General features: G+C 41.9%; 1 protein-coding gene across 4 annotated transcripts; it reads right to left on the reverse strand.

The window, feature by feature from the left end:
* Positions 1-293: 293 nt before the first annotated feature.
* rasgrp4 (RAS guanyl releasing protein 4) lies at positions 294-17,208 on the reverse strand. 4 transcript variants are annotated; one of them, XM_058633485.1, is made up of 17 exons: positions 16,471-17,201; positions 9,796-9,968; positions 8,039-8,150; positions 7,759-7,821; positions 7,511-7,642; positions 6,637-6,778; positions 6,122-6,295; positions 5,914-6,030; positions 4,863-5,138; positions 4,683-4,763; positions 4,302-4,406; positions 4,073-4,182; positions 3,809-3,959; positions 3,683-3,719; positions 2,601-2,732; positions 2,289-2,491; positions 294-987 (listed from the first exon to the last, which is right to left on the reverse strand). In XM_058633485.1, the coding sequence occupies exons 1-17, from the start codon at positions 16,485-16,487 to the stop codon at positions 877-879; spliced, it is 2,136 nt and encodes a 711-aa protein (XP_058489468.1). In that variant the 5' UTR covers positions 16,488-17,201; the 3' UTR covers positions 294-876. The 4 variants fall into 4 exon arrangements, with proteins under 4 accessions (XP_058489468.1, XP_058489470.1, XP_058489471.1 ...); XM_058633486.1 differs by lacking the exon at positions 294-987 and having other exon boundaries at positions 2,320-2,491; positions 2,576-2,732; positions 16,471-17,208; XM_058633487.1 differs by lacking the exons at positions 8,039-8,150; positions 9,796-9,968; positions 16,471-17,201 and having other exon boundaries at positions 7,511-7,674; positions 7,759-7,819.
* Between the last annotated feature and the right edge of the window lie 4,256 nt (positions 17,209-21,464).

The raw sequence follows: 21,464 nt of genomic DNA on the forward strand, positions 1-21,464 counted from the left end.
ACTGAATCATTAGAATCATTAGGAAAAAGATTTGTTCACAGAATCATTGGATCGCCACATTCAGCAGTGCTTTCACTCAATACACCAGACTCTTCTGTCAAATGTTGAGATTTTTAGACACTTGCTTTGCTTTAAATGTTGGAGACTAACGCATGTTTTCAGGATTTTCATGTCTTTAACTGATCTACAGTTCCTCATTGTTCAGTTTGATTCTTGTGTCGGACGTCGAGTTAAAGAAGTACCAGGTAGTATCATTGATGGAAAAGCAAAGAAAAAAACATGCCGGAACTGTGCAGTGGAAAAGCGCCATTTGAGTTTTAATGCTAACTGAAGGCTACATAGGTTTTCCAGCAAACCTGGAAGGGTCAATGTCACACACTGTACCTTTTTAAAGGCCGCAGAGAATAACCATATCATCCAATGTGAAGCCAAATGTATAGAACTATTGTCGTCGTCATGCTCAGTAGCTGCCAAAGTCAAAATAACTTTTTGTGGGAGGGGTTTTAGTGTTAATTCCCCACCCTGTATGTGTCATGAGGACATGAGATCAGGAGTCAGGACACTGTGCTTTGTCTGGACGTCGTCATATTTGAAATGACCGAATGGATTTGAGGTTGTGTTGCATCTTAGCACCAGAGAACAAAAGAGCAAAGTGAGATGTTCATAAATTACAGAGACAGGTGTTTGGAGCTGGAACAACAAACCAAACTATAAAGAAAAAAAAATGGAAAAAGTAGTCCGTTATTAACCGCTGGCTGAAACTCAAGCCAGTGGCCAGTGAATCTCATCAGTTCAGCACCAGTGGTGTCAGAGACGGCGTCAATATTATTATTATTATTATTGTTATTATTGTCTGTGTTAAACGTGGGGAAATGCTCAGTCTGGTTCCCGGCTCTTGTCTTCGTAGAGATGCAGCTCCTCCATCTGCTCCTGCAGGAGGGAGACGGGCATGGAGCAGCCCCGGGTTCTCTGTGGCAGTGTGTTGACCTGGAAAACAGTAAACACTCATTTACTTGTCACTTCATACTTTAAGACAGTGACTCCCAAGGACTGGTTCTGGACCTACAGATCGGTCACGGAAGATTTACTTTTGGTCCACAAACAAATTTGCAGAATATTCCCAAACTTAAGAGTTCTTCTGAAACCCAAACCTTAAATCATGACTTATAAACACACAAGACTAGACCAACTACTAACACTTGTTGTGACTGGTTAGGTGTGCAGCTGTTAGGCGCAGAAGCTCGAAAGAAAATGACCTTTATCTGACAAAAATAAAAGCCACAGATCAACAAATATGGTGACACCTGCTATTCTAGGTCAGATAAAAGCAAAATAACACATCATTTAAATGACGTGGCTTTGTTTTATTCCTTTTTATAAGTATTTATTAAAATCCATTGTACACATTTTACAACTGAATTACAAAACTGAAAAATAAAAACAGTGATATACATGTATTTATATTTAATGATCTTTCATGTACCGCCACAGTCCACTAGGGGGCAGCTTTTGGGAAACCCTTTATGTGTACAGTATATGTTTTAAATAATAATACACTGCAGTTAATTAATCAAACATCTTTTTGAAATGATTTGCTTACCAATTCAAAAGTTAGTGCCTAAAGTAACCTTTATTTATTTATTTTGCTGAAGTGAATTATTTAACATAAATAACAACAAATGTCCCATTACATTCAAAACACTGTCAAATGAGTTCACACAAATGCTGATTAAGTCTCTCTCTTCTCTCTCTCTCTGTCTTTGCCTCACTCTCTCAATATTGCAATGTTTGGATCTCGTGTCACTTGACATTCCCGCATTGTAGCCAAGAAGTGATTTGTTTTGTCAAAACAGACGTTGGTAACGGCAACGACTGCAAACAGGCTGGAGTTTGACTGAAAACGCAAAGTGAATTCTACTTCTACTACTTAATTTTGTTTGTTGTTCAGCAGTTTGAGGGGACAAACGCTTCTTGCCCCCACCCGCCCCGGCTCTGCAGCTGTATACACCTAAACGCTCCCTTAGTCAGAGCTGATAGTTTCGCTTGACAGATGAAGGACAGTAAGAACGTCAACAACAAATATCAGCGTCGATATAAAATGCTACGCACTTAAAGTTCAAGTATGTTCAGAATCCAAAGTGTTTTCACCTGACACACTCACTGGTGTAAGATCCTTACTGTAGACTTTGTACCAAAAAGGGATATTTAATTCAAAGAGGTTAAAAGACCAGAAGAGCTCTAAAACTCCTAAACTTCATAAACCCGCAGGGACTCGTGGCACGTCTCACCTTTCTGTCTGAACACGCATAAGCGAGACCGTTGTGGTTGTTTCCCCTCTTGTCCTTTTTCTGTGGCGTCCACGTTCCTGGGTCCGTCTGAGTGGAGCGGTCCGACAGCGTCCAGTCACCGGTGTTGTTTTTCCAAAGCGGAGTTCCCTTGATGTGATCCGTCTCGTTACTTTGGGGGAAAACAAAAGTCTCCTCCTCTGAACCTGACATAGAATGTTGGACATTAAGGTTTGTGCGTGTGTGTGCATGTGTGTGTGTGTGTGTGTGTGTGTGTTTGGTTTGCATACTGTGTGTGATGGAGGGAAGACTCACTCCAGCTGTTGCCCTTGGTTCTTGGGTCGGGCGCGGGGGTGCATGGGCAGGACCCAGTTGTGTTTTTGTGTTTCTTTAAGCACTCCATTCCCACCAGATCCCTGCAGTGTCTGTGACAGTTTATCCCACAATCTGAGAGACACACACAGATGAAAAGGTCAAGGCTGGAACTGGAATTTTAAACTTCTTCACGGGCAAAAAACTACTGAAACTTGAGAGAAACATTTGACATGCTGATTTTAGCCAATTAAGAAAAGGCTGACCTAACAAAAATGTACATTATATAAAGAGTGCTTTTCTCATTCTTGGTCACAAACTGAAAACTGCTTTGTAAACCTCTAACTCAACTGCACCAAAATTCCAGAGAAAATCAACGTTTTTAGTTTACAGGGACACATAAGCTGCTGATCTACTGCTGCCTCCAATCGTAACTTTGAATGTGTTATTTTATCCAGATTAGACCGTGGGACACAAACTTACCAAATGAGGCAGCAGTAGAGCAGCAGCTCCTGTGTCCCTGCAATCTAAAAACGTTGATTTTCTCTATAGACTTTGGTGCCAGTGACTAGTTTACAAACGTCTATTTCCAGTCAGAAAAAGAAATATTGCACAAACAATATTTGTGATGATAGTTCACAGAATTTCAAAATAAAAGTGTTTGTTTTGACATGGAGCGGTATACTGTATATAGTTCACTGTAAAAATGTATTTTTGTTTAAAATGAATACAGAAGTAACTTGATATTAAATGGTGGGCCACATGAAATCAATTGGAGGGCTGCATATGGCCCGCGGACCGCAAGTTTGAGACCTCTGGTGTAGATCTTATCAGGCAATGGCGACCATGTTTTTCAGTAAGCGTGAGCCTCCATGTCTCAGGCTGGTTCCTGGTGCTGGCGGTGTACCAGGGGCGTGTACCATGTACGAGTGCAGTTTAAATCTTAAAGTTTGTTGATACAATATCCTGACAATATGTTAATATCTATATATACTCCTATATACTGAACCTTTTATATTGCTATTGACAGAAAATGTCGGAGCCAGATTTGACTAAACCTGGACCAACATGAATCCTGATCTCACCTTTGCAGTGGTAGCCCTGTTTAATGACTCCCCACAGCTACAAGAGAAAAGACACAAATAAGTTCAAGTTTGCCCGAGTGGAAACAGAAAACATGAAATCATAAGCCGTATACAAAAGGTACTAACAAATCCCCCGCACGTGTCGCAGAACGTCGGCCGTTTGTACGTGGTTTCGTGGAAGTTGTGTGCGTCTTTGAAGTTGTAGCCCAGCTTGGCACATACAGACATTCCCCTCATGAAGTAAGAGGTGATTTCTTCACGACTGATCTGTCCCTCCCTGAGCAGAAAATGTTCCACAGTGAGTTGAGGTTTGTGTAAAACCACGCGACAGCTCATTGTTGTTTTCGCTGTCATGGTGGGAGGCGTCGGCGCTCGCTGCAGCTTCCTCACCTGTCAGTTTCGTGGGTGCAGAAGGAGAAGGGGAAGTTGGCTGTTATTTTCTCAAAGTCGTCCAGTGTAATGTAGCCGTCTTGGTTCTGGTCGTAGTTTTTCATGATGGACTGCAGGGGGCAACAGAGCAGTCAGATATTTTGAGGCACAACAAGAGCAGCGGCTTAGTTCTGCTTCAGCCCATAAGGAAGTGAAAGACGGGAGTTTTGTTGAAGAACCACATACTCACATCCACCATCTGTTTGACGTGTTTGGATATGGTGTCGGGGTCAAGCCTGGGGGTGACCCCTGACCCCCACTCTGCCACTACCGGTGGTTTAACTGGAGCTACAGGCTGAGAATCAAAACACACAAACACACACACACCGTGATGAGACCCGAAGCAAATACAAGAAAAGAAGCAAAAAAAAGAGCGCACACCCACCACATGACACGCTTCTTTAACGTGCAGCACTTTGATGTGGCTCACTTTGATGTACTTTAGCACTGAGCCTGTGCTTTTGTTTTGAACATGTTGCACTCACAGAGACAACAAAAATGTCCCTCCTCTCGTGAAAAGGTGACAATAAGTGCAAGTTTGATGGTGTTTGATCAAGCTGCATGTACTGACCTGGATCTTAGGGTTCTTGGGTTCCTTGGTGTATGAAAGTTCATATATCTCATCCTCGGTGTAGTACAAATCTAGAGAGAGCTGAAGCATTAAAAGGACATCATTTAAAAATGTTCTTTATGAACTTGTTTTTAATTTAAAGGAATGTTTTTATTGAGGATCTCCTTTTCTGTCTCTTACCGTGAGCAGATGCAGAAGGTCTTTGTTGGCCTCGAAGGGCGGCGTGCAGCTGTGAATGGCCAACAGGTCGTTGATGTTGCTGTACAAGTGCTGCAGCTTGCTCAGGTTGATCTTCTCCTCGTCGATGTAGTCCGGCAGGGCCTCGTTCAGCGAGATCAGGTCCTTTAGGTGGACGCCCAGGATGGGCACCTTGAAGCCACTGCACTCGTTGTACACGCGCCGGTAGTTGCTGTAGTTGCTGCGCGAGGAGAGCAGCTCCGTCATCTCACTCAGGGCCTGACGGAGGCAAAACAGATCAGGAGATGAATGATAAATGTGTGTTGAATTATTTTAACATTCGGTTTGTCGTTAAATGTAATAACAACCTGGATTTATTATTAATGATTTAATAAATGTGTTCCCTCACCAGATGATGGAGAGAGTTTGGGGTCATTATATCCAGTCAGGGCTCTTAGGACATACACTATATGGACAAAAGTATTTGGCCACACCTGAATTCAGCTGTGTCAATCAGACTTTGGGCCAGGCCCCTTATCTCTAATGAAGGACAATATTAACATTTAGCATTTTGGACAATGCTATGCTTCCAACTGATTGAGGAAGGTCCTTTTCTATTACAACACTTGACTGACCCGCACAGAGTGCTGACCTCAACCCTATCGAGCACCTTTGGGATAAACTGGACCAGAGACTTCTCGTTTAACATCGGTGTCTGACCTCATAAATGCTCTACAGAATGAACGGGCACAAATTCACATAGAAACACTTCAAAATCTTGTGTGGAAGTGTGGAAGCTGTTATAGTTGCAAAAAAGGGACTAATTCCATATTAATGTCCCGTATATGCATTTGAATACTATAGTCCCTGTTGGTGTGATAGTCAGGCGTCCGAATACTCATGTCCATATAGTGTATATCAGTGGTCATGCTCTTCCCAAACTCTGCTTGTCGCATTGGTACATGCGTGACCTTCAATTTAAAGTTTTGGAAACCCTTGTTTGTAGATGGGTTGTGCTCATGAGACTCATGGTTGTGCGTGCAGTTGGAAATACCTTAGTGATGTCAGGAGGCAGCAGGTTAGAGGTGTCTTTGAGGCGGGAGATGGAGCTGTGACAGAGGCCTCCAGTTACTGCCATGAGAGTGTTAAAGTTCTGCAGAGCCCGAAGTTTCTACGGGAGGAAACATCACAGTGATATCATCGATCGTCATGGCAGCCAGAAACAGAAGTCCACGAGATGTTCGATCCCTCGGGCAGCTCACCTGAGCCACGTGGGTGAACTTGGTGAAGACCTGTGCTCGCTGCTGGGCCGTGTGTCTGCTGAGGATCATCAGCTGGACCCACTGTGAGACGCCGTTGCACATCATGACGGACCGCTCCAGAGCCGGGTTGTCCCTCACCGAGCCTCGCACCACGTAGCTGCGGTAGTCCAGGAACTGGCCAATCAGAAAGGCACTGGTCAGCAGTAATTTTGACTTTTTCAGGTGAACAAGGACAACTGGAGCCAAACCTGCACTAGCTGCAACTATTGTTATCTACTGAGAAAAAACACTTTTTTAGTCTGAAGCTGTCGGTATTAAATATTAAATGCATTTTTGTACAGATGCTCTGTAGCATTGATCAGTTGTTACTGCAGTATTATGTCTTTTCTTTTTAAATTAGGGGATCCTCACTTTCACCTGTCATGGCTTTTGTTTTGCACTGGAAGCATCAACATCAGATCAAGTCAAAGCAACGCGACAAGGCCTCATCGTGAGAGTTTGTTCACTGAACTCACTGAAACGTTACAGAAGTTCTTGAACTCCAGGTAGCTGAGATGCTCGGCCATTTCATCCGGCTCCATGTGGTCAAAGATCAGGGATACCTTCCTCTTCTTCACAGAGGGTGAAGGCGCCTGGGAAACGTTCAGATGAGGGCTTCTAGAAAAACACAGCCGGGTGACAGGACCAACAACAGATGGCATAGAAAATGTGTTTGTCTATGTATAGAAAAAAAGGCAGCCAACAGGGACACAAGGAAAAGCAGATTTTAGTCACTTATATTTATTTACCTTATTCTATTTTCCAATTTAATGTACAGACTCTTTGAGCCTGGACTGTCTGTTTGTGCACAAAACTGCAAATAAACATTGTGAATCTTGATCCTCACCTAATACAATCAAAGCCACCTTATATCAACCGTATCTTAAGAATATGATTGCTACTTTATCTCATCATAAGTCAGGCTTTTCCCAGCTGGAAACTGAGTTTTTAAGCCGCTCACTCTTTCTGCACCAAACAAATCTGTGTTTTCTGATTGCAGGGACACTGGAGCTGTTGGTCTGCTGCTGCCTCATATGTTATGGTTTGTGTCACTCAGGTTAGTCCAAACCTTATGTCACATTTGAATTCAATAATGGAGGCATCAGTGGATCAACAACTCCATGATATTTAATTGCTACACCAGTGAGTACACCAATTAAGCAAGGAGTGAGTAGTTCAAACTGCAACCTGAACCATAACTTTAAAGTTGCATGTCAAAGAGGACAAAAGGCCACAAATAAGACCTTCCGGAGTACATGGGACCAAAAATATAGGGCTTTTCTATGAAAAAAAGAATCATTGTAGCCAAATAAGCATTCATTACGGTGAATGAAATCGAAAATGTCTCACAAGCAGGAGGTGTCGATGAGCTGTGAGTGCGTCTCCTGTCCATCTGACCGAACCAGCGCCCACAGGTCCCCCATGGTCTGCTCAAGAAGTGGGTCGGCCTCAAACACAGCTGGGAACTGGCCGATCCACTGCCTTGCCACCAAGCAGGACAGAGTCTATGTTTACTACTCACAAATAGAGCAGGATAACCAGTTCTGTCACACACTGTGTCAAACGAGACGCTCATGTGCCTCCTGTTCTTTACTCACCTGACAAGGTGGCAGATCTGCGGCCGCCTCAGCCCTCTCTTGTCCAACGGAGAATCCTTATAGGTAAAGGAGTCAAGGATATCAACAGACCGCTACACCAAACACCGGGCAGGGACACACTGTATATACTTCAAATCTGCTTTTTTTTTTGCAAAACAAAGCAAGGACTGTTTCCTGATCTGATTAATGACTGTGAGACATGTGCTTGGGAACATGTGACAGGTTACAGTGCACTGGTTGGTTGGAGTAGAGCAGAATACAGTGTGACGGTAGAGGATATAGGGCAAGAAGTTTCTGGGCGAACGTTTGCGATGGCACGACCCAACTGTGCATCATCAGAGTCATCTGGACCAGCTGAGACCCTCTGGGGCTGGAGAGCTTCCCCTCCGAATCTGTGAGGGAAACACAGCAGCACATCCAAAGAACAATTAAATGTGGTTAAAAAAAAATCAGCAATGACAACAACAACCAAAGCACATTTCACTCAGTCAGTTTAAGTGGGTCTAGATTTTGAAGACGGTCTGTTTATTTTGCAGTCCTAAACTGGAGGATGTGTGATTGTCTGTTACACAAGCAGTGCTTCCTTGGTGTTTGAGATACACTGAAGTTTAAAATCATTTTTTTTTATAAAACCTTATGTCGAGGCCTGGGAACCATTTTTATCAACTTACCAAAAGGCTGACTGGATAAAATCGAATATGTTTAACTACTTTATTTTGATGTTAGTCTTTTCTGGCATTTTTCACCTGCAGGGACACAGGAGCTGCTGGTCGACCACGGCCTCATTTGAAAAGATTGTGTCACTTAATATTTGATATTGTATATTTCAGGCTGAAGTACCTTTAAAAGACTGACTCGTTTGAAGTGGAAAAAAATATTAATATATAATGTTTTTACAGCTGTTTCTGGGAAGGTGCCGTTTTCTGCTGCTAGGAACAAATTAGTAAGTTTTTGCGTAGGTAGCCATTTTAGGTTAATTTAAGAAAGTGAGATGACAGTTCGAAAGTTCAAAAATGAATATCCTCTGGAAAAATTTGAGCTATAGTCATTCAACACAGCCAAAATGGCTTAACAGTAATAACGGAATGGCAGGAAATGTCCCTTGGAACTCTTAAGGGTTAAACACCAAACTCATGAAATAACACAATTTAACTTACTGAAAGAGGCAGCTGTGTGTCAGCATCTCCTGTGTATTGTGTTGTAAAAGCACAGATTTTCTCACCAGACTCTGGTGCTGGGAGTAAAGGTCTGTAAACCTTTATTCCCAGGGAATGAGCAGTTTACAAAGCAACAAAAACTTCAAAGTATACTATTACTTTAAAGTTGCTGGTAAAAGAGGACAAAGATCAAATCAAATTAAGCTCTTACTCTCAGTCTGTATCCCTATTATACTGTATGTGTATTTACCTGCAACTACTCCCATGAAACACAGTTTAAATACAATTTATATTTACAATTATGCTGTTTTTATTATTATTTTTACCATATCTACCAAATAATTACATTCTTATGTTATTTTTTTCCCCAAATCTGTCTTTCGTTCTTTAAGGATGCCTGGCACAACCAAACACCCTCCCTGCTCATGGCATCTTGCCATTCAGATATTTTTGGTCCACTTATTTACGTACTTTTGTGCACCTTCTCTGTTCATTGATAAAAGGATAGACTGGGACATTTACATTTCTGTAGAGACAGCAGGACTCTAGACATCTTAAAAAACCTGCGTAAATTGCAAACTCTCTGGAGTGGAGTGAGCAACAGTGATGCCACTGAAACAGAGCAGTCGAGAGTAGAGTTTAACAGTGCATGGGAATAGCTCGTTGGCCTCTGCAGGCCAACAGAACAAAGCTTGATTGTATAAGACCAGCCTTTGTTTACCTCCCTCCCCTCCTGTCAGTCTCTCCCACTCTGTATTGCCCCCTCACTCTCCCTCGTCCCTCATTTATATAACCTGGTTGTGATAAAGAGTGAAGACACATGACACATTTTGGGAACACATGCAAACACACACAGACAGACAGACAGACAGAAACTGACCAAAGCAGTTCAAGCAGCGCTGTATGAGCTCATCCAAGCTGGCAGCGCTGGAACTGGGGGGAGAGCTGGGGCTCTGCAGGGCCCGGGTGATGTCCTGAGGACTGGGACATGTATTCCTCCTCCGCTGGACGAGTTTCCTGCTCTTCAGCACACCACGGCTCTCACTGGGTTTCCTGAGAGAGAGAGAAAGATAGAGAGAGAGAGAGAGAGAGAGAGAGAGAGTGTATAAGTGTATAACCTAAATGAGAAGTGCAGAGTGTGATAAGGTGAGTTCAGGTCAGCTTCTGTGGAAATGCAGCTCCTCACATCTGATAAGCAGCATGAAGCATCCAGCAAACAACAACACAGCTTTCTGTATTTCTCTAAGCGCGCACACACACACACACACACACACAGAGAGAGTTTATGGTGAAGTCCATTATTTGTCAAACACGTCACACTCGAATTTGAGGTGGTTTTCCAGATTTCACTTGTGGTGTAATTTGCTTAATGATTGGTCACTGAAAGTGATATTAAGGTTTTTTAAAGTGTGGTTCCATTAGGAACTAACACATAGTCCAGAAGCCTCAAACTCGCGGCCCCCCAATCAATTTCATGTGGCCCTTCACTTAATATCAAGTTATAATGACTTATTTCTGTCTGTTTTGTCATTTACAGACTCATTTTGAATCGCAAATATATTTTTTGGACTGTTAACATTTATTATCTTAAAACAAGCACTTTTATTTTGACATTCTATTAAATATCGTAACGAAAACCATTGTTGTGATATAATTATGGAATATAGTGATATGATTTTAAGCTATGCGTATATGTCTCTATATGTGGCCCTGTGATGGACTGGTGAACTGTCCATAGTGTCCCCCACCTATCGCCCTATGTCAGCTGAGATTGGCACAGTTCCGCCCTGCGACCCTCATGTGGAGGATAAAACGGTAGAAGATAGATGGATGGATTTGAAGCTCATTTCGTCCACTCTGAACAGTTGGGTTTTTTTTTTAGACTCCTGACAGGACAAGAGTGGCCCCCAGATCCCCAACATAGTCCGTGCTGCCTAAGCTGTGCTCGTAAAACGTCCACTCTACCGTACCAAAGTCCATAGAGAAAATCAGCGTTTTTAGCTTATGAGAAACAGAAACTTCTGGTCCACTGCTGCCTTGTTTGGTATGTTTGTGTCATCGTAATAAATCTGAACAAAGGATTTGAAACACCAAAGTCAAAAATGAACACATTTGAGCTTACTGCTGGAGGCAGCAGTGAATCAACAACTCCTGTGTGCTGTGATGTAAAATCGCTGATTTTCTCTATGGAATTTGGTGCCGAAGAGTGAGCAACGGAACCTATTCTTAAGATATCATATATAAGCAGAAAGATTTTATGAGGTGAGCCTTTTGTTAAGTGGCGACAGTCCATTTTGCTTTGTGTCTCTGATGCCAGCCATTTTTTCACTGACAGCAGACACACCTGAATCATGCAGGTTCTCAGGGCGCGGAGGGCAGCAGGCGGCGCACGGAGCGTAGGTAGCTTAGGCTGTGTATGTGTCAGTGCCTCTGACTAAACAACCACACGGAACAGGCCTGAACTATCATGCGAGCCAATCAAACAGTAGTGAGACACACTCTCTGTACGTCAGGCTGAAAAAGTACAATATTACGTCACATTTTGATGTCAATAGTGCGAGTCATTTCTTCACCAGTTTCTTCACTGAGAAAAACAGATGTTTTCATCAGCTTCAAAAACGACTGTGGTATTATGGTAACTAATGGTTTATAACATTTTTAAGGCATTTCTACTAACAAATTGTATTTACACCTTTTCCACTGACACAGGACATTTAGGGTTCACTTTGGTGACACTATACTAAGACGGTCCTCGACAAAGACACAGTGTAGGGACCACACATTTGTCCACACCTTCAGTGCATATGCACCGATGCTGAGTTTGGTTTAAAAACAAAACCCTGAATCAACAGCAGGTGAGTCAATTTTGAAAGTCTTCCTGAATCAAAAAGCCAAAGGAGAGGCCTTTGCTTCATGATGTGATTAATGCTTCCTCTTCAGATCAGAGCCTCTGTTTAGCAACGTCGGACTCTATTTCACAATTGTCTCCAGTAACCAACTCCTCTCAATCTTTTTTTACAATTAAATGAGCTTTTTTTTGCCTCACTCAGCGGGGAACGCTTAGATGCAGAGTCTTCCTGACAAGTTTGTTTTTTATTAAAAATGGCTCCTGGTCAATGTGCAAAGCGTGCCATTTTTTTGATTGCGTAATTCAGATTTTGTCCACATGAACGTGTCGAGAAATTGAAGAGTGCGTAACGCGCTGAAACCGTGTTGTGATTACATTACCAGGAAACACTGTGAGTTCAGAGAACTGGCGACAAGTTCCCTGAATGACCAGACTTACATCCCCTTCTCTTAACCTCTGTTCTGTTTGAACAGCTCATTTTCATAGCCCTCACACACACACACACAGTGCATAACGCAACATATGCATGCAGTCACATAAAAACAGACTCTTCATGGATGCTCAGTAGTTCCATACAGGTGCACAGGGTGACATTCACTCGTCTATTTATACCACAAGCTGCTCTACAGCCCATACGTGCTGTTCCTTGTGTCACACCACACACTGCCCATCTCAGTCATGCCTCGATTCAAACACCCTGATGGAGAGAGAGAAAGAGAGGGGGAGGGGGGATGTGACCCCATCTCTCTGGATCCCGGTACGTCCAGCCCTGTGCGGCTGGATTGGAAACCTGCTGCACATCTCTCCGCCTCATTACGACTGCTGACTGAAAACACCAACATGAAGCGGCACGGCGTGTGCCACTGACAAGTGTTATACATGAAAACCTCACAATAAGAACACAACAAAGGTGCCTCGGTTCACTTCATCACTCCACGTCTCACCCCGTTTGTAAAGCTCCAGTGTATTACATTAAGGTGGGCTTATTGGCAGAACTACCCACAATAAATTATTATTACTATTATTATAATAAACTTAATTAAAGACTGGTCCATAGCACAATGTATATATATATATATATATATATATATATATATACAGTATGTTGTAGTTGTTATCCTGCACATAAGTCGATGAGATGTTTTATTATGGTATGACAAGACCAATAAACTTGATTGGTATTACTTTATCTTGGCAATTTAATAATAAATGTGTCTTATGCCGTCGTTGTTAGCTGCGATAAGTATGGGTGGTATACAGACGAGCACAAGTTACAACCAAGCTGATTAGTCTGTGCTTACATCTGTTGACACTGTTGATCAATCTTCCACACACATATACGATAATAATCACTTTTTCTCATTAGTTTGGACATTTTGTTGCCTTAGACTAAGATTTTTTTATCTGCAATTAAGGCAAGGGCCTTGTTTTACGAAGGCCATCATCTTTTTTTTTTTTTTTTACAGCTTTTTTCAGGCTTTTTTACAGCCTGAAAAAAGGCATTGCAGCTTGCATTTTTAAGTGAAACACACACTGAAACTTACTACACAAATCACACAACTGTAATTCTCTCTCTCTGACGCACTTGGGAGAAGGGAGGGGTGAGCGGGCGAGTCCCACTGTTTGTTACAATATGCAGTATTAACGTTAGATTTGACTAATTCTTATAAACTGGACCTTTAACAGTGTTTTCAACATCCAACGCTTCCTAATCATTACAATACTCAGCTCTGGAGGCTGATGCGTTTTCCTTTTATGCTCTGGGACACAATCAACAGCTTCAAATTATCCGTTACTATCACTCAAATAATTACGGAGAAATCTACAAGTTAAAATTTTAAGGAAATGTAATGATATTTATCATATGTGGCCAAAGCTCAAAGAGCAGTCCTAAGCACGCAAGTAAATAAACTTCAGTCAAAAAACATTATATTCTGACTTGTTATTGATGATTTTCTCATCTCAGTGCCCTTTACATCTTGTCATCTCTCCTTTTCTCTGTGACTCAGAGTGAATCTGTCACCGCGCATACGAGGAGACACGATCGTTACTACAGAACAGAAGTGCTGATGGGGAAACGTTATTAATGTCATGACGTCTGTCGGGGAATTTCCCCCAGAGTGCTGAGCATGTAATGGCAGGTAGCACCTCACAGCTTTCAGTGATCAGTGACCTCTTTATTAAAGTCAGTGTGAGGTGAACTACCGTTTTAATCTAAGCATGAAAATAACATTTTCCTCTGTAGTTATCTGACTCTTGTGAATGCAAAGTATTATTGTCCAAAATGTCCATGTTCAGGCCACGGAATTTAAAACAATCATTAAGTCCTTTATCCCACATCAGGCTGTTAAACCAAGACAGCTGCATCTGGGAATGAACATTTCATTTCACTTATTCACCACTGTCTTTTAAACTGCATGTGTTTACAGGGCTCACACAAAGGCATCAGCACACGCTTTACCATTATTTATTTCTTCTGTTGTCGTATAACATAGCCCACTCCTGTCCTGTCCTCTCTGTTGTCTGTTTCACCTGTCATGCAAGAGGCTTCTCCAGGTCTGTGAGAGCTGAGGAGAGGGCTGAGCGGTAAAATGTCTTCAACCTAACTCAAGCATGTCCAGTTGCCTATATCTAACGACTGAAGATGACCTGGATGACTGAGAAGGTTCACAGACTTTGTGTGCGATTTAAAAAAAAAAAAAAAAGCCTAAATAGTCTCCTTGTTCAAATATTAATGAACTTGTCTCTGTCCATCATATAAATGACTGGGCACTAAGATGAACTCTCACACCTCCTTCACCCTCTTGTCCTTCGTCGTTGCTCTATTCAAGCGTTTCAGGAAACAGCCTCACCATTTTTTCCCCTTTGGAAACATCCCTCTCACTCCCCTTCCCATCCGTGTCAGGACTCTTGGCCACAGATCCAGTCCCCCCCCCTCCTCCCTTTACATCTCTCGTGCTCACACTGGCGGGGGGATATGCAAATTCCTGTCTTTTTTCCCTTAATTGATTAATTGAAGCAAAGGCCCTTTGAAGGCCTTGTTTGTGAGCTTCTCTTTTTCTCCAGCTCTCCGTTCTCACAACCATACATTCTTGTTCCCTCAACATCGAGTAGATGATGCATGTACTAGAGAGAGCAATATTAATCATTAGGAGCAACATGAGGTGACTGCACCAACCACTGTAAGGGGTGAGACAAAATATCCATAAAGCAATATAGTGACTCACAAGATATGATTCTCAATATCCTGCTGCCAAATTTAGATATTTTATTAAAAATATCTGCCAGTTTCACACCAATGTCACTACTTTGTGACTCCTCAGGGTGGAGACATTTTGTATTCTTTGATATTTTGATTAGGCAAGGAACAAAATGAAAACGTCCAGTCACATTTATCCTGATATTGTAAAAATGTGCACTTATCCTTGCCAAAACAAATAAAATACGTACCTTTTCTGTGAAAAAATACCAAAATATACATGATTAGAAAGATGCAGGCTGCATTTGTGGATATTTAGAAAAAAGAAAAGTATGTTGAGAGCAAGACAGACTTTCCAAATGATTTGCATGAAATGATTTTTCCCTTTCAGAATTATTCTGACAATGAACATTTACCACAGTCCACCTCTCATGAGAACTGTTTGCCCCCTCCCTAAATGAGATGTGTCGTTATATGACTGAGCCACTGAATCGCTGTATCGTTACATATCTCGTGAGGGTGTAAATCACGATACGATATTAGCGCGATATTGTGACATCATATGGCACCCTCTAGTGGACTGAAACGTCATTTTATTTTTTTCCACGCAAAAGATTGAGATATTTCACTGTATCTTATATCGTGAGATACACACACACACACACACACACACACAGCTATCCTTTTGAGGACTAACATTAGCATCCATTCATTTGGACAGCCTAACTAAAAAAGTGTTATCCAGAACCTTAACCATAGCAGGTTAATGTCTAACCCTAACCCTTAACCGTACCACAATTCACTCAACCAGTTCATCAGAAATGAGGTTCTGCCTCATTAGGACCAGGTTCTTGGTCTCCATGAGGGCTACTAGTCCTGACAAGGTCAGTGTTTATGCCAGAGATGGCCTAAGGAGGCAACAAATACAGAGACACACACAGAGTACATATGCAGTCTCTTTATACCAAGAAATCTGATAAGAGCTGTGGTCACAACTACAGACAGTGGAGAAACAAAATAACAAAAGTACCAGTGAAAACACAGCAGATTCCTCATCAGTGATGAAGAATGTAAAAATGAGGACACACCTCTGAAGTGGCAGAAGACTTTTCCATGGAGAGGTGAACAGGGAGACTGTCAGGGCTTGACTGTGTGAAGTGCACACAAAGAATTTGAAACTCTTCGCTGATATGCAGGTCAAAGCCTTAATGCTCTGTATGTGTAATGTGTGTCTGCAGTGTTTCTTTTTGAAACACTGCAGACACACATTACAGATTCAAGTAAATGTCACTCACACACACACACACACATAAGATGAAAATGCCCCAGTTTCTGATCAACTTGACAAGAACCTTTGCAAAAACCACAGTGCATTTCAGATTGAACCTCAGTGTTCACACGCTCCTGCTGCAAACCATACACTTGCTGCTGACACATACTGAGACTCACACTGCCTGAGTGCAGTGCACCAGGCACTAAGGTTTTAACCATGGTTTCTTTTTAGTTACCTCTTTGCCTTGTTCATTGCAGCGCTCCTCTCCTCGGCAGCACTCCTCCTCTACTGGTGATCCGCTTGGGCATCTGAGCGCGTCCCTCACAGTTCCATGGTTGACCCTACTCCTCCTCCTCTTCTTCCTCCTCCTCCTCCTCTGTGTCCTCGATGTGTGTATGTGCCCAGGACAGCAAGAGCGGGCACAGGGCAGAGCACTGCTGGAGGGTGAGGGCCGCCTCCCTACCAGTCACCCACTAGACTAAACTCCAGATCTAAACCGTGCTTGAAGATGTCAATCAACCACAAATCGGCAGCTACGCAGACTTCATGCTGCCTCCACCTGCTGCAAAAGAGAAAAAACCTCAAACACGAGCCTCAAAGTAAAGTGCAAGAGTGAACAAAAGTCATTCACTTGCCTTTGGAACATAAACAAGTCAGCATCTTAAATGGAGGAACTGGCTCTGACAGATAGGGGAACTCAAATTTGTTTCTGTGTGTGTGCCTGAGCCTCTGTGTGTGTGTGTGTGTGCAGGAGAGGGAGGGGAGAGGAGAGTTAGAGTGAGAGAGAGAATAGTAAACGCAAATGCAGTACCAATAGAGGAAGGAGGAGGAGAGTTAGAGATAGTGATGAGCAATCATCTGAGCACCACCAGCGAGCTCCAGGAAGCAACATCTGCGGTTATTTTTCTTTTTTTTTCTTTGAGAGGTATCAGCAGAGAGAGAAAAAAAGAGCCCCACCTCGATGCCAGATATGGTCTTCTGGGGAATTGGCTGAAATTGGCAAAAGAATCGGTTCCTGAAAAGACACCATTTGAAATCTGATATCACGTTTGAATCCTGACACACATCTCCCTGTTTGTTTGATTCATTCATCCAGCTTCTCCCAAATTAAGTCGATCATCCCGATTTCTCCCTTTACTTCTTTTTTTTCTCACCCCCTCTGTCATTTCTCAGGCTGGAAAGTGATTACACAGGGAGGTAGTGTTTGTGCTTGTGAATGTGGCTGTGCAGCTGGACAGGGGGACTCAAAGGCATCCTTGTTTAAACACACCAAGAGGAAGAGGCAATCAAACAGGGGACATTAATGTCCCTGAGTCTGCAGAGGTGGCTTCTTTGAGGCAGGAAGCTGACTGGCTGGCAGAGAGAGTGGGTGATATGGCATTCAAAAGCAGGGAAAGATGCACAGAGCGGGGCTCCTGTGGTCCTTGAATGCTAAGTCCAAAACACCTAAAAAAAAAAGAAGCATTTGGATTTGCATTAGAAAGAAAATGGGTGACGGACTGAAACAGCAGGGTACATGGGAATGTCAAAGAAGAAATAAGTAATGTGGTAATCTCATTGTAGTCTTAAGCAATCACACTTTAAAACAGGAAGAGCTGAATTCAACTCAGCCGGTAGAACAAAAGGGATTTGACACCAATGAGGAAAAATATAAATGGAAATGAAAGAAGAAAACCCATTTAATTTTCACTGGTGCGTTTGCATTAGTGAGTCTTTAAAACTAGTGTGATACAAAGTGGTACCACATTAAGTTTGAACCACACTGTGCAAAAAGTACATCTTTAAATGGAGGTTTTTGGGGTTTTTGGGGATTTTATTTTTAGGCTTTTATTTTTTTAAATATCCTGTAAAAACGGAAGTAATTTAAATTGATGACATTGGCGGTAAGTAAAAAGTAATGACGGGAATGACGTATCTTGCAAGTTTTGTGTGAAATGAAGGCTGAATGGGAGACTTTGATGTGGATATTTTCCTAATTATATTAATTTTAATCATTACACTTGTGATAATATGTTCGTTTTCATAAATGATTGATACGAAACGAAATTAGCATACCATGGTACACATGTATGCATCAATTGTAAAAGTGTACGTTATATGAGTTATAACGACCAATTTATTAGATATGGTGAGTCTATACTTACCTTTCTATTTACAAACTGTGCTAATTCTTGGTTATAGTGGAGCCACTGTTATGATTAGAGGTCCTGGGTTCAATCCAATGCTTTAACTACACGTGCGATGTCGCCATCTTCTGGCACGGAGTCGCAACTGCACCCAAACGGAGGCGGAATCATGAGTTGGCAGGATTAAAAAAAAGAAAAAGCGAACAGCAAGTCACTGCTTCTGACTCAGGACTCACATTCCCAGAATTCATTTTTAGTTTTGATTCGACTGCGTATGCGCCTCACCTCCGCCTCCTCTCTTCTCTCCGTCTCCCCCGGTGCACAGGAGGAGTTGTATCCCGGCGAGCAGCGACCCAAAGCAACCTGATCCAGCAGCAGGGGCTGATGCAGAGGGAGGTGGGCGAGAACGAGAGCATGCTGACGGATGCCAGATGGAGAGTGAGCAGGTGAGGATGTAGTCTATGATTCTGCTTACTATATGAAGGCTAGTCACCGATTCTGAGTGTGGGCGAGTGTGTGATGCGTTCATTTTTTATTTTTTTTATTTTTTTTATTGTATTATTATTCTTATTCCTTTTTTTGCTTTCTGGTGCATCTTCACTGACTGATGTGTCCAGGAGGGGTGTTGCCCCTGACTGACACTCATGCAGATCCACCTTCTCCTTATCAGGCTGTTCATCCAGAAAGTGGCATTTAGATGGCAGTATAGTCTGCAATTAGTGTTGCAATGCAAACAGGTAACTGTTATTATTTATCTTGTATACAATTTTCTACATGTATATCCAGTAGGGCTTCAACGATTATTCGATTAATCGATTACTAATGGTTTACTAAATTAATTATGAACTATTTTGATAATCGATTAATTGGTTTGAGTGTTTTGTTTTTCAATAATTAAAACCATTTTATTTTATTTTTTATTTTTATTTTCTGGTTTCTTTGCTCCCTATAATAAAGAAGTCACTAAAACTGAATTAATTTTGTTTGTGGCCAAAACAAGACATTGGAGAACATTTTTCAACATTTTTTTACGCTTTTTGTCTTTAAAAATCAGTAATGGGTGATTATTATTTTAATTAATCAGTTGATTATTACACACATTATGCATTTTTGTTCTTATAGACCACATAGATGCCCCTAAGTGTCCTAAGTAATCGAGAGAGACCATAATTATTGGTCAGCACATCTTTACTTGATTTAAACATCTGTGTAAATTGCTGTAAATTTATCAGATAGAGGGAGCAAAGAAAATCTGACAAAAATGTTCAAAAATTGGTAAAAAATGTAAAAAGAAAATTAAAAGAAAATCATATTTTGGCCATTGGCTACCATGGAAAAAAAACATATTAGTCGACCTCTATGTACAGTACATATACACATGAATGTTTGGATTTGTGTCCGTGTGTCAGCTTGTAAATCACCGCACAAATGTTTAGTGAGTCTCTAAAGAGGCAGCGCAGAAACATCTGGAAGCTGCGCACAGTGATATTGCGAAAGTTAAGGGACCATGTTGTTAAAATAACAGGGTGGCAGCTAATTACTGTTTTAGTGCGAGTTAGACCTTTGCCAACACTGGAGCATAGAATTGGAACGTTTATAGGAAAGTGTGAAGGTGCACAGAGTTAATTAAAAGCCTGACATAATGTCTCTGCATCTCCACACACTCACCCCTTCATTATTGATTGGACTGTAAGAAAAGCATCAGTAGCATCCACCGCACTGAATGTGCAAAGATATACTGTAGATTGAGAGAGGGAGAGAGAGAGAGAAGAAGGGCTGTATTCTGATGTTTACTCCAGCACTTTGGGAAGTTTTCTGTTGTAAATCTGTCTTTTAATGCAGTGTTACTAGTAGGGCTGACACAATTATTTGATTTATCTAGGTATGCACAATATTGGACTATCAGGAGTGCTGATACCATCCATCCATCCTCTACTGCTTTATCCTCCACATGAATGTTGTGGGGGGAGCTCAGCTGACATAGTGCAAAGACGGGTTACACCCTAGATATGTCGCCAGTCCATAACAGAGCCACATAGAGACAAACAACCATTCACTCTCACACTGACACCTATGGTCAATTTAGAGTGTCCAATTTTCCAATTTTTCATGATATCTGATAATACGTTTTAAAGCCAATATCTGCCGATACCGATAAAATTGTGCAACCCTAGTTTAATGGATTATCAATTTGAGTACTAAATTAATCCTCAACTATTTTGATAATCGACAAACCAACAATGTTTTTTCAATAATTGAAACAAGCTTTTGGATTTTTCAGTTTCTTGAATGTGAATATTTTCTGGTTTCTTTGCTCCGTATAACGAAGAAATCCTTAAAACTGAATCTTTTTGGTTTGTGGACAAAGCAAGAGATTCAAGAACATCATTGCTTTCAGGTTTGGTAAATACCAATCATTATTTTTCAACATTTCATGGACCAAAAAAGTGAAAGTAATCCCTAGCTACTAGTCCAGACTACATCCAGGAATCTGGGAGCTGCATAGTGAAGGAAAAAGCAGCAGGCAGCTGTTCAGCCAACACATGATGCGCTTTACATTCTGTTGGCGCAGCACAAAGTTTCCATATCACACAATGCTGTTGAATTACCACTTGTCCTTACGAATGTCAGATTCTGTGTTATGGTACATCTTCATCAGCTGACAGCTGACACACACACACACACACACACACACATCTTAATTATCCAATCAGAATGCAGTGTTATACACTCACACGCCTGGTTCTGAAGGTCTTCAAGAAGAGTTCAGCTGATTTATTCACTTTGAGGACTTTGAGTGTGTGTGTGTTTTTACAGGACGCTCCCCAAAGACTACTCCTCACCCCTTTTTCCTTTTATAGCCTCAGACATATGGAAGGAGAGGAGGAAGGGTGGGAGGTGTGTGCGTGGTGAGGTGGAGTGGGGGAAGCTTATGTGAAGGAGTGTCCCACTTCTTCAACATGGCGGCAAGAAGGGATGGGAGCAGTGTAAGTGTCTAACAAGGTGCCTGCCCCTCCCTCACTCCCTCACCCACCATCCCTCCCTCCCTCCCTTCTCAAATCTGCGGTTGGGGGATGCAAGTGGAGAGGAGAGAGGAGCCTGG

This window comes from Solea solea, chromosome 7 (genome assembly GCF_958295425.1).
Source record: "Solea solea chromosome 7, fSolSol10.1, whole genome shotgun sequence".
Taxonomy (NCBI): domain Eukaryota; kingdom Metazoa; phylum Chordata; class Actinopteri; order Pleuronectiformes; family Soleidae; genus Solea; species Solea solea.

Coding starts and splice junctions, on each gene's coding strand:
- rasgrp4 (XM_058633485.1), bottom strand. Junction 7,643..7,758: donor CAGATCTGCCACCTTGTCAG/GTGAGTAAAGAA, acceptor CTTGGTGGCAAG/GCAGTGGATCGGCCAGTTCC. Junction 5,139..5,913: donor TGCCTCCTGACATCACTAAG/GTATTTCCAACT, acceptor TGCCTCCGTCAG/GCCCTGAGTGAGATGACGGA.